Raw genomic sequence first — 14,084 nt, forward strand, 5'->3', positions numbered from 1 at the left:
TAATATATATTAGTTATCATTATAAAATATTTATCAATGTTAGCACTGATCGAGGACAAGTATTCAAATTAAAAAAATTCTAACTGTCAAAAGATGAGTTCTGTAGGTCAGCATACACACATGTGACATTTTCATAAACATAATTTAATAACTCTGGCTCTGTTTTGCAAATTGCAGCTAGTGAATGAAAAAAAATCAAAATTTACAGTAATATCAAAAACAGTGAATAAGTATTACACATGCTTGGCAAGGGCAATAGACTATCTAAGAAGTGGCCCAAGACTTGTATTAACAGTAAGCTTTTCCTGAGAAAGAAATGTGTACAATCCTGGAAGATTGTGGTCAATCCATGTGGTGAGTCTCTTAAGTTAATCTATTAACTCAACTCAATTAGGATGTTCATCAAGAGAAAGTCTGGACCAACTGCACTTTTGAAAAGACACATTGGTTGCAGTAACCCATACCTGTACTTATGATCATTAACAATACTCCTCCAGTTACTAATTGCTATATGGTATCCACCAAAATGTATTTTCTTTACAAATTCATGTGTGACTAGAATCCTACAACAACCAGAATTCATCAGTAAAAAGCACTATGTAATCTAGATGACATAATAAACAGGTGGTTTGTGTCTGCACCACCATCCCCCCCCCTCCCCCCCCCCCCACACACACACACACACACACACACACACACACTCTGAACAGGCATGCCTCTGTACCATCATCTCACCCTCCCTCCCAACACATGGGTGGAGGGGGAGGGGGAGAGGGAGAGTGAGGGGGAAAGGGAGGGGGAGGGAGAGAGTGAGGAGAAGAGGGAGAGATGTCTGACATACAAACCAACTGATCTTGCCCTCAAACACTTAATTTTTCAGAAACTGTGACTGAAAACTTTGAACACAGAAGTCTTCAATCATCAATGTATTCTGCCATGCATTTACAACCAGTTACTGTCCTTTATAGTGACGACTTTACACTAGTAGTCAGAAAACTGTGGCTCATAAACCACATATGCATCTTTCTCCAGTTGAGAGTGATTGCTACAAAATATCAAATGCTAGAATGCACACTCAGTGATAAAGCTCTTAATGACTGCCAAATTACAGAATTTTTTTGTTGAAATGGAGAGTGAGTACAGGAGAATGAGTACACAAGAACAGAAATTAAGGGGAGCCGGAGGTGGTCAAATCCAAAAAATTATGATTTTTTTTTAATTTATTTATTTATTTATTTATTTATTTATTTTTTTTTTTGCTACCGAAAATTAATTGGAACATTCCTCTTTAATGTAAACTTTGAATTATTGTTCTACTCGCCCTAGAAGTGGAGTTATTACCATTTTCCCCCAGGCCTGCAGAGGAAATGGGCGGCCGCTGAATGCATCTAACACCCTCTCGTGACTTCCTGGCGAACTGCTTGGGATTTTCTTGGCCTGTTACGCATACAGCGAGTGTGCAAGGGTTGGCTACATTGTTTTCTGTGACAAATGAAGCGCTAAGAGCGCGGAACATCGTCTCTTTGCTGTTTACTGTTTTGAATTAGTTCAGTGTTGCACCTGTTGTTGGTAGTATTATACTTCTTGTGTAAAGCGTTGTTCTGGTTACGATGCCACGTTTTAGTAACCGTGTATATAAGAAGAGGAAGAACGTAGGGAAAAGAAAATTAACACTAATACCAAGTTGTGATACTACAATTACTGAAACAGTGCGTTCTTCTGCTAAGCAACACATGGCCGGCCATAGCCCTGTGACATCTTCTAGCAAGAAGCTGACTGGTGGAAGTGACAGATTTCGTGAATATGTTAGTGACAGTGATGATATTAATGAAGTACTGAATATTGGATTATTATCTTCTGTGCTGAAAGAAAGTGTTCTGTGCAAAATGTGTTCAAGTGTAGGAGTGGGACTAGAGATAACAACGCACTTTGGTTTAGCTTGTGAGATGAAGATAATCTGTGCATGCTGCAAGTATCAAGTGACTTTCTACAATTCACATGCCAGTCTCTTTGGTGAAAATGGACGATCTAGTGTTTGATGTGAATGTTCAACTTGTGTATGGTCTTCGATCCATTGGAAAAGGGTCTGCTGCTGGTAAACTGTTTTGTAGTATTATGAACTTGCCATCGCCTCCAAGCAAATTTGGGTACTACTGTGAACTTGTAGGAGCCCCTGTTGAAGATGTGGCTTTGAAAACCATGAAGGAAGCAGTGGAGGAATCTGTAGAAATGAACGGTGGTTCTAGGGATTTGGTAGTGGCATTAGATGGTTCCTGGCAAAAGTTGTTGTTGTTGTGGTCTTCAGTCCTGAGACTGGTTTGATGCAGCTCTCCATGCTACTCTATCCTGTGCAAGCTTCTTCATCTCCCAGTACCTACTGCAGCCTACATCTTTCTGAATCTGCTTAGTGTATTCATCTCTTGGTCTACCTCTACGATTTTTACCCTCCACACTGCCCTCGAATGCTAAATTTGTGATCCCTTGATGCCTCAAAACATGTCCTACCAAGTGATCCCTTCTTCTAGTCAAGTTGTGCCACAAACTTCTCTTCTCCCCAATCCTATTCAATACCTCCTCATTAGTTACGTGATCTACCCACCTTATCTTCAGCATTCTTCTGTAGCACCACATTTCGAAAGCTTCTATTCTCTTCTTGTCCAAACTGGTTATCGTCCATGTTTCACTTCCATACATGGCTACACTCCATATAAATACTTTCAGAAACGACTTCCTGACACTTAAATCTATACACGATTTTAACAAATTTCTCTTCTTCAGAAACGATTTCCTTGCCATTGCCAGTCTACATTTTATATCCTCTCTACTTTGACCATCATCAGTTATTTTACTCCCTAAATAGCAAAACTCCTTTACTACTTTAAGTGCCTCATTTCCTAATCTAATTCCCTCAGCATCACCCGATTTAATTTGACTACATTCCATTATCCTCGTTTTGCTTTTGTTGATGTTCATCTTATATCCTTCTTTCAAGACACCATCCATTCCGTTCAACTGCTCTTCCAAGTCCTTTGCTGTGTCTGACAGAATTACAATGTCATCGGCAAACCTCAAAGTTTTTACTTCTTCTCCATGAATTTTAATACCTACTCCGAATTTTTCTTTTGTTTCCTTTACTGCTTGTTCAATATACAGATTGAATAACATCAGGGAGAGGCTACAACCCTGTCTCACACCTTTCCCAACCACTGCTTCCCTTTCATGCCCCTCGACTCTTATAACTGCCATCTGGTTTCTGTACAAATTGTAAATAGCCTTTCACTCCCTGTATTTTACCCCTGCCACCTTCAGAATTTGAAAGAGAGTATTCCAGTTAACATTGTCAAAAGCTTTCTCTAAGTCTACAAATGCTAGAAACGTAGGTTTGCCTTTCCTTAATCTTTCTTCTAAGATAAGTCGTAAGGTCAGTATTGCCTCACGTGTTCCAGTATTTCTACGGAATCCAAACTGATCTTCCCCGAGGTCAGCTTCTAATAGTTTTTCCATTCTTCTGTAAAGAATTCATGTTAGTATTTTGCAGCTGTGGCTTTTTAAACTGATTGTTCGGTAATTCTCACATCTGTCAACACCTGCTTTCTTTGGGATTGGAATTATTATATTCTTCTTGAAGTCTGAGGGTATTTCACCTGTTTCATACATCTTGCTCACCAGATGGTAGAGTTTTGTCATGACTGGCTCTCCAAAGGCCATCAGTACTTCTAATGGAATGTTGTCTACTCCCGGGCCTTGTTTCGACTCAGGTCTTTCAGTGCTCTGTCAAACTCTTCACGCAGTATCTTATCTCCCATTTCGTCTTCGTCTACATCCTCTCCCATTTCCATAATATTGTCCTCAAGTACATCGCCCTTGTATAAACCCTCTATATACTCCTTCCACCTTTCTGCCTTCCCTTCTTTGCTTAGAACTGGGTTTCCATCTGAGCTCTTGATATTCATACAAGTGGTTCTCTTCTCTCCAAAGGTCTCTTTAGTTTTCCTGTAGGCAGTATCTATCTTACCCCTAGTGAGACAAGCCTCTATATCCTTACATTTGTCCTCTAGCCATCCCTGCTTAGCCATTTTGCACTTCCTGTCGATCTCATTTTTGAGACGTTTGTATTCCTTTTTGCCTGCTTCATTTACTGCATTTTTATATTTTCTCCTTTCATCAATTAAATTCAATATTTCTTCTGTTACCCAAGGATTTCTATTAGCCCTCGCCTTTTTACCTACTTGATCGTCTGCTGCCTTCACTACTTCATCCCTCAGAGCTACCCATTCTTCTTCTACTGTATTTCTTTCCCCCATTCCTGTCAATTGTTCCCTTATGCTCTCCCTGAAACTCTCTACAACCTCTGGTTCTTTCAATTTATCCAGGTCCCATCTCCTTAAATTCCCACCTTTTTGCAGTTTCTTCAGTTTTAATCTACAGCTCATAACCAATAGATTGTGGTCAGAGTCCACATCTGCCCCTGGAAATGTCTTACAATTTAAAACCTGGTTCCTAAATCTCTGTCTTACCATTATATAATCTATCTGATACCTTTTAGTATCTCCAGGATTCTTCCAGGTATACAACCTTCTTTTATGATTCTTGAACCAAGTGTTAGCTATGATTAAGTTATGCTCTGTGCAAAATTCTACAAGGCGGCTTCCTCTTCCATTTCTTCCCCCCAATCCATATTCACCTACTATGTTTCCTTCTCTCCCTTTTCCTACTGACGAATTCCAGTCACCCATGACTATTAAATTTTCGTCTCCCTTCACCACCTGAATAATTTCTTTTATCGTCATACATTTCTTCAATTTCTTCATCATCTGCAGAGCTAGTTGGCATATAAACTTGTACTACTGTAGTAGGCATGGGCTTTGTGTCTATCTTGGCCACGATAATGCGTTCACTATGCTGCTTGTAGTAGATAACCCGCACTCCAATTTTTTTATTCATTATGAAACCTACTCCTGCATTACCCCTATTTGATTTTGTATTTATAACCCTGTATTCACCTGACCAAAAGTCTTGTTCCTCCTGCCACCGAACTTCACTAATTCCCACTATATCTAACTTTAACCTATCCATTTCCCTTTTTAAATTTTCTAACCTACCTGCCCAATTAAGGGATCTGACATTCCACGCTCCGTTCCATAGAACGCCAGTTTTCTTTCTCCTGATAATGACGTCCCCTTGAGTAGTCCCCGCCCGGAGATCCGAATGGGGGACTATTTTACCTCCGGAATATTTTACCCAAGAGGACACCATCATCATTTAATCATACAGTAAAGCTGCATGTCCTCGGGAAAAATTACGGCTGTAGTTTCCCCATGCTTTCAGCCGTTCACAGTACCAGCACAGCAAGGCCGTTTTGGTTAATGTTACAAGGCCAGATCAATCAATCATCCAGACTGTTGCCCCTGCAACTACTAAAAGGCTGCTGCCCCTCTTCAGGAACCACATGTTTGTCTGGCCTCTCAACAGATACCCCTCCGTTGTGGTTGCACCTACGGTACGGCCATCTGTATCGCTGAGGCACGCAAGCCTCCCCACCGACGGCAAGGTCCATGGTTCATGGGGGGCAAAAGAGGGGTCATAAATCCCTGAATGGGGTTGTAACTGCTACTTGTGGTGATAGTGCAAAAGTGATAGATGTTGCAATATTATCAAAACATGGTAGGTGCAAAAATAAAATCAAAGGAGAGCACAGTGGAACCTGTGAGGCAAATTTTAGTGGATCAAGTGGAGCAATGGAAGTGGATGGAGTGAAACAAATTTTTGAACATTCAGTTCCCAGATACAACGTTAGGTACAAATACTACCTTGGGGATGGTGACTCCAAAGGTTTCAAGACTATAGAGGAACTGAAACCATATGGAAATGAATTTGTAGTTGAAAAGTTGGAATGCATTGGGCATGTGCAAAAGCGTATGGGTGCACGGCTTCGAAGGCTCAAACAAACTTTGGGTTCAAGTAAGCTCAGTGATGGAAAGACAATAGGAGGGAGAGGCAGGCTTACTGATGAGGTGATTGAACGCCAACAGAGATACTATGGGTATGCTATAAGGCAAAATACTAGTAATGTTAGTGACATGCGAAAAGCAGTGTGGGCATTGTTCCTTCGTACTGCCTCTTCCAATGAATACCCTCAACACAGCCTGTGGCCATAAGATTCCTGGAGCAAATATAATGCAAAAAAGGACTATGATCACAAACATGGTTTGCCAGCAGCTGTGATAAATGCAATAAAACCAATTTTTCATGACTTAGCACAGCCAGAATTGTTACACAAATGTCTACACGGAAAGACGCAGAATCCTAATGAGAGCGTAAACAATTTGATTTGGAAAGTGATTCCTAAAAGGGTGTTTGTAAGCATAAAAACACTGCACTTTGGCATTTATGATGCAATAGCAACCTACAACCAAGGGAACAGTGTGAAGTGTGAAGTTCTGAAGGCATCAGGATTTACAGCTGGGGTGAACACTGTACGAGCACTAAGAAATATTGACAGAGAAAGGATAAGAGGAGCAGAAAGAAGAGAAAAGGCATATGAAGTATGATGGAACAACAGGCCAGAAAAGAAGACAGAGGAGGAAGCTTTTGGAGGATGAAGAAGAAGACCCTGATAATCCATCCTATAGTGCAGGAATGTATTGAGAAACTTTGATAGCCATTTCCCGTAAATTAGAATTTTTCGAATATAAGGAACATTTTCTCAAAATCCACTCAAGCTAGAGAGATGAACTTTTTATACAACACTCCTAGTGGTCAAACTTACATTGTAACACAGCCATTTGGCAATATGTTCAGTAGTTTCATTTCAGTTTAATTATAAAGCAATTATTTGTAAAAAAATTTGGGTCATTAATAAAAAAAATAATTGGAAGGAAACTAGAAAAGATACTCCAAACTCCCTCTGTCATAACTGCAATACTAAACCACTCTATATGTAAAAAAAAAAAAAATCAAATTTTTCTATTTGTTAGTTTAGCATTTCTTCTTGAGAAGGATGATCACTATTCAGAACTACTGAACCATCAGTGCATCCAGAAATTTTATTTCGTGGTAGATATAATGTCTTATTTAAATTCGCAGGGAAAAGGTGATAATTTGTTGATGTTAGATGAAGTTGTTTCATTGAGAACTAATTATATCATTTTGGTCTTTATTCTGAAGAAAAATTTTGATTCACTTTCAAAGCCTGTTTAAATACCATTACAAAAATATTCTAATACCAACATTTGCCATTCCAAAACAGCACTTTTAAATATGACAATCTTTTCCCAACAGATTCCAGGAATTCAGAAATGGCAAAGTGACATCAGAAATTGCAAAAATTATTGCAATAACAAGTCAATGTATACAGTAATGGGATTTATAAATAATAATTGTTAAATAAAAAAAATACATACATCAACCTCTTACTGCTACTAATACTACTACTGTAACATAATTTAATTATTCTCTCTCTCTAACATTGACACTGCAACTCCGAAAAGCAACAGCTAGATTCAAAAAGCAGAGAATTGTGGAGCATGGAATATGAATGCCGTCTTGTGATATAGAAATACTGAAGAGAAACAAATGTGAACTTAGTTCAGAGCACAAGTGGGCTGCTTTGAAAGACCTGGAGTAGTAGGAAATTCTGATTCTTCACACCTGGAATAGTATTCTTAATTCATATAATCAGTTGGAAAAAAAGAAAGTAAAGAACAAGAACAACAACAACAACAACACCAACACCAAATGGTCTCTAGCCAATTCTTTGTCACTAAACATTGAAAAAACACACTACATGCAGTTTATAACTTTTCAGAGGTTTCCCACCTGGTATATCTAAAATATGATGACAAATAGATAAAATAAGTTGACAGTGTTAAGTGCTTGAGATTACAGCTCGATAATAAATTCAACAGGGAGGTGTGTACCACAGAAATGCTGAAGTGCCTAAAAAATCTATATTTGCAATCTGAATGTTGTCAGGCATTGGTGATAAAAACGGATAGCATACAATGCTTGCTTTCATTCTATAATGTCATATGGGGCTATTTTTTGGGAGTAATTAATCAAGCCAAGGTAAAGTGTTCTGGGCCCAAATATGTGTAAAAAGAATTATTATTTGTGGTGTGAAATCAAGAACGTTCTGCAGAGGCCTGCTTATGCAACTAAAATAACTAACTACTGCTTTCCAATATATTTATTCTTTAATGAAATTTTTATTAGAATATATCTCTTTTTCAAGTCAACAGCTCAGTTCATGGAATCAACACCAGAAATAAGAATAATTTACATCTACATCCATGAGCTGCAAACTAATGTGAAATGAATGGCACATCACACTGTATCAGTTATTACAGTTTTTTCCCCGTCACATCAAAATATGGATTGTGAGAAGAATGCCTGTATGTGCTGCAATTAATCTAATCTTGAGGTGCTGGCAGAAGTGAAGCTGTGAGAGCGAATTGTGAGTCTTTCTTGGGTCGATCAGTCAGTACAGCAATTACCCATGAAAGGTAAGGCTCAGAGTTACACAACAAATCATGAGCCACAACTCACAGAAATATCCAGAGGTGCCTCACACAGAGAGCATCCCAGAGTTCCCCCGAGAGCTGCAACACCGAGAACAATCATTTCTTGGCTTTTACAAGATCAATGTATAGTATCTTTTTTCTAAATTAGGGCAAGGCTCTTTATCTCAATTTTTATAATACATTGTAAAAAAGCCACAATTTTTACATTTGCACATACACCAGCACCTTTAAACCATACAAAAAAAGACTGTCTCATTAGCCTTACACACCTCCCAAATCCTTATAACTGCAATGCAGCAGACGAATCACATGATGCCGTGTTATTATAGGAGGAGAAAGCATTTCTGTGGTATGTTTACAAGTCTGTTCAAAATATATCAATTACTACACAGAGCCAATTAGGTGCTCAACCTGTTCTTCGCAGGCCGTCTGTTTTTGTTGGAGGACTTTTGAACCTTACGTTTACAAAGAAGAATACTGCCTATCATGGTTGGGTTGGACAATAGCCACAATTGTATGTTATGGTAGTGTTAAAAACAAGCTTGGCCTTGAATCTTTCAATGCCCAAGACATTATTGCTTATCAGACATTTCAGATATCATAAGTTTTTAATAGGGACATCAAAACATCATATCTCAGTTTAAGTATGCCTTTAGTTACAAGGACTTGGAATGTAGTTAAGGCTATTGAGACTGAGTCTGTTTTTGTATGGTTTAAAGACTCTGTTGTACAGAGTGCCAATTACTGAACTATACGAAATAAAACCATCACAACTTCTGAATGGTTTGCGTTAGGAAGTTCAAATTACACGGTTGACTGTGCATGATGGGAATTAGTATGTGCTGTGCTGTTTGGTTTAGTGACAAAGCCCACTTTCATTTGGATGCATCGATCGATAAGCAAAATTGGTGCACTTGGGGAACTGAGGATTTGCATTTCACGATCGAGAAGTCTATTCACCCTCAACAGGTGACTGTGTGGCGTGCAATGTCCAGTCACAGAATAATCTGTGCGGTATTCCTCGATAGCACGATGACTACCCAACGGTACGTGGAGGTTTTGGAAGATGATTTCATCCCCATTACCCAAAGTGATCCTGATTTTGACAAGATGTGGTTCATTCAAGACAGAGCTCGACCTCATCAAAGCAGGGAAGGAGCACTTTGGGGACCACATTCTGGCTCTGGGGCACCCAGAGGCCACTGGCATGGCCCTCAATTGGCAGCCATATTCTCCAGATCTGAACACATGTGATTCCTTTTTGTGGGGCTATATTAAAGACAAGGTCTACAGCAATAGCCTCAAAACCATTGCTGACCCATTCAGGATATAATCAACAGCACTGATGTTCCAAAACTTTAACGGGTCATGCACAATTGTGCTACTTGTCTGCATCACATCATCATCGATGATAGCAGGCATATCAAAAATGTCATAACCAAGATCCGAATATCTGTAGTAACATTTACACGTTGAATAAAGTGTGTGCAAACCATAGTCTGTAACTAATTTACTTTTTTTCTTATAGTTCAGTAATTGTCATCCTTATGTGCAAATGAAAAAATTGTAGCTGATTTTACAATGTATTATAAGGAACTTTCAGTCGGTCAGCAATAGTGCGCGCAGTGCCTAGTAAAACCAGGGGCACCGCTGACACACAAGGGTTACTACATACAGTATGGCTCAGAGTTGCACAACAAATCATAAGCCAAGACTTGCAGAGATGATTTACTGCACAACGTTGAGCCGTCTGCATGCAGGGACCCCCACGCACCTGCCATGCCTCTAGTTGTTGCAACATTAACAATAAGCTTGGTCTTGAATCTTTGAATGCTCATGACATTAGTGCTTATTGGACATTTCAGGCATCAGAAGATTTTTAATATGGACATTGGCCCGGTTCACTTATGCCTTTAGTTATAAGGACACGGAATGTATCTAAGACTAATGAGACTGAGTCTATTTTTGTATGGTTTAAAAGTGCTGGTCCAGCACACAGTTTTAATCTGGTAGGATGTTTCAAATACTGCATCAAACTGACTCCCTTGATTCATAGCTTTCTGTATATCATGTGAGAAAAGAGCAAGTGGGGTTTCACATATTCAATGGTTACAAATCCATGCTGGATGGCATGGAGGATGTCATTCTCTAAAAGATATTACCTTACGTTTGAGCTCTAAATACATTCTAATAGTCTACAACAAATTAATGTTAGGGGTACTGGATGGTAGTTCTGTGGATCACATCTGTAATCCTTCTTGTAGACAGGTGTGATCTATGCTTTCTTCCAACTACTGGACATCATTTTTTATTCAAGGGATCTACAACAGATTGTAGTTTAACAGATGATGATGATGATTGGTTTTTGAGGCACTCAAGTTATCAGCACCCGTACACATTTCCAGTCTTTGCTCAGTCCAATCTCGCCACTTTCATGAATGATGATGAAATGATGAGGACTGATGAGGACAAAGCAAATACCCAGTCCCCGAGTGGAGAAAATCGCCAAGCCGACTAGGAATCGAACCCAGGACCCCGCGATCCAGAGGCAGCAATGCTGGCCACTAGACCACGAGTTGTGGACTGTAGTTAACAGAGGGGTTAACGCAGGCACAAACTGGGTATAGAATCTGATCAGGGCTCCACTGGACCCTGGGGCTTAGGTCAATTTTAACAATTTCAGCTGTTTCTTAACACCACTGGCACTAATATCGATTTCAATCATCTTTTCAGTAGCATGAGAATTAAATTGGGGCAATACCCATGGATTTTGATTGGTAAATGAACATTTGAAAACAAGAGTTGAGCATTTTGCTTCTGCTTTGTCATCCTCAATTTCAGTTTATGTCTCATCTATGAATGACTTGACTGACTTTGGTGCTACTAACAGCCTTTACCCAAACACGTTTTATTCAGCATCTCTCTACCTATAGTACTATGTTTTGTTTTACATCCATATTATGAATGGATTATTTTCAGGGTGTGAAACAAAAACTATGTTCTCTGCATCACCACGTGACAATGGTGGTTGATTCATGCCAGAAATGTGGTTAATGACAGTGAAAAATAAAAATCGGTGTGGATGCATCCTTTGAATGTAGACCATCCACACTGCAGATGCTTTCATCAGTTCTAATAACAACTAAAAAATTAAACAGAGCATTTTTTCAGACATTTACAAATGTCACAACATATTTTCCAGTTTATTTTAAATATTATTGTACCAGAATTGTTTAAGATATGATGGTCTGATCCAAAATTATTAATGTAATTTCTGCTGAAAACAATTTGGAGGGCTACTCACTCTGAGGCAATATTTCATCAGTTTTTATCCACATTTATTTCATGTACTGCATGTGCCACTTGCACATTTTCATGTAGATATTCTGATGAAAAAATTATAAATTAGTTGAAACAGAGGGACTAATTACCAAAAACTGTTACACCTAATATTATCTCTCACAAAGAAGAAGCGGTTATCTATATGCCTTTGGTCCCAGGTAGCTTTGCATCCAAAAATGGCTGAAGTAAGTGCACATTTAAAATCATGACTTGTTCTCACATGGCTACTGTCTACATATTGTGGCTTCATTGATAAGATACTGGGAAAATACAATCAGCACAAAGGAGATTGTTTACAAAATATTTGCTCGCACCTACTAGAACAGTGCTCAAGTGTGTGTGATCCATTCCAAATAAGACTATCTGCAGACAATGGAAGTATATAACGGGGCAGCATCACTGGTCACATATTTGATTGATCCACTGGTCACATATTTGATTGATCCACAAGAGACACTAACAGAAATGCAGAAGAACTAGAGTTGGCAGGTTTCAAGTATTAGTGTTAAGTGAGGAATCTAGGATTGTATGACAGCTACCTACGTATCACACTTGCAGTGATTGTGAAGAGAAGAATAATCTAATTACAGCATGCACAGAGGCATCTGAGAAGTCATTTCTCCCACACTCCATATGTGAATGGAACGGGAAGAAACTTAAAGGATAAATGGTACAATGGAAAAGCACCCTCTACCTTGAACTTCACAGAAGTTTGGAGAGTATGGATGCAGATGGAGCTGTAGTAGTAGTATGATATGTGGGAAACCGCAAAACAAGGAGCTTGCTAGAGTGAATTTGAAGCAGTCAACCACGGCTCAAGATTCAGGATGGATGGTAATGGTTACTGCTCTAAACACAAAACAGCTCGATATCCTCACCAGGCAATGATCGTAGCGAGCAGCGATGGTGCAAGTTAAATGCAGAGGTAAGACTCTGTGTACTTGTTTCACTATCAGCAGGACGTGCCGGCCAGGGGCAAATATTGAGGGGGCAGCATAACGCAACCTTAAAATGATCTACCATTTTCCTCCTTTACTGATACGATAACTTTTGGATAGTAGGGTGCATATGGTGGTAAAGTGTGTACATACATTGATTACGTGAATCCAAAAAAAACTGCTTATGGCTTCAGTAATACCTGCTCTTTGTAATCTTCATCTTCATCACTATCACAATCAGGCAGTGGATAAATTTTGATGCCGTTGCTTTCAATTTCTTCCAGTACCTGCAAAAATGAAAGGTATTAGCACTGTACAATTTGCTACAAGATCATGCAAACAAAACTTTGATAAAATATTGAGGAAAGTTTATGAAGCTATTAATATACACTGATGTCACGGAAGTCATAGGATAGTGATAATCACATGTGCAAATGGTGGTAGTATCATGTACACAAGGTATAGAAGAGAAGTGTATCAGTGGAGCTGACATCTGCACCTTGGTGATCCATGTGACATGGTTTCTGACATGACCACGGCCACATGACTGGAATTAAGACTCTGAACATGGAATGGTAGATGGAGCTAGATGCATGGAACATTCCATTTAGGATATCGTTAGGGAAATCCATGTTCTGAGATCCACAGTGTCAAGAGTGCGCCGAGAATACCGAATTCCAGGCATTGCCTCTCACCACAGACAACGCAGATGCCAACGGTCTTCACTTAATGACCGAGAGCAGCAGCATTTTCATAGAGTTGTCAGTGCTAACAGAGAAGCAACATTGTGTGAAATAAGCAGAGAAATCAAATGGCTCTGAGCACTATGGGACTCAACTGCTGAGGTCATTAGTCCCCTAGAACTTAGAACTAGTTAAACCTAACTAACCTAAGGACATCACAAACATCCATGCCCGCGGCAGGATTCGAACCTGCGACCGTAGCGGTCTTGCGGTTCCAGACTGCAGCGCCTTTAACCGCACGGCCGGCAGCAGAGAAATCAATGTGGGATATACGACACATGTATGCATTAGGACAGTGCAGAAAAATTTGGTGTTATGGGCTAAGATAGCAGACAACCGACTCTAGTGCCTTCGCCAGCAGCACGTCATTACCTGCAGCACCTCTCCTGGACTCGTGAGCATATCGGTTGCACCTAGATGACTGGAAAACCATGGTCTTATCAGATGAGCCCCTATCTCAGTTGATAAGAGCTGATGGTAGGGTTCAAGTGTGACACAGATCCCATGAAGCCATGGACCCAAGTTGCCAATAAGGCACT

The 14,084-nt window shown here is 39.5% G+C and overlaps 1 protein-coding gene across 1 annotated transcript in view; it reads right to left on the minus strand.

Moving 5' to 3' along the window:
- LOC126203117 (septin-1) overlaps window positions 1-14,084 on the minus strand; it is a 66,655-nt gene that overhangs the window by 22,219 nt on the left and 30,352 nt on the right. Inside the window, exon 6 of the mRNA XM_049937361.1 lies at window positions 13,003-13,089. Within this exon, the coding sequence (XP_049793318.1) occupies window positions 13,003-13,089 (87 nt within the window). The remainder of the gene's footprint in view (window positions 1-13,002; window positions 13,090-14,084) is intronic.

Source organism: Schistocerca nitens, chromosome 9 (genome assembly GCF_023898315.1).
Source record: "Schistocerca nitens isolate TAMUIC-IGC-003100 chromosome 9, iqSchNite1.1, whole genome shotgun sequence".
NCBI classification, from domain to species: Eukaryota; Metazoa; Arthropoda; class Insecta; order Orthoptera; family Acrididae; genus Schistocerca; species Schistocerca nitens.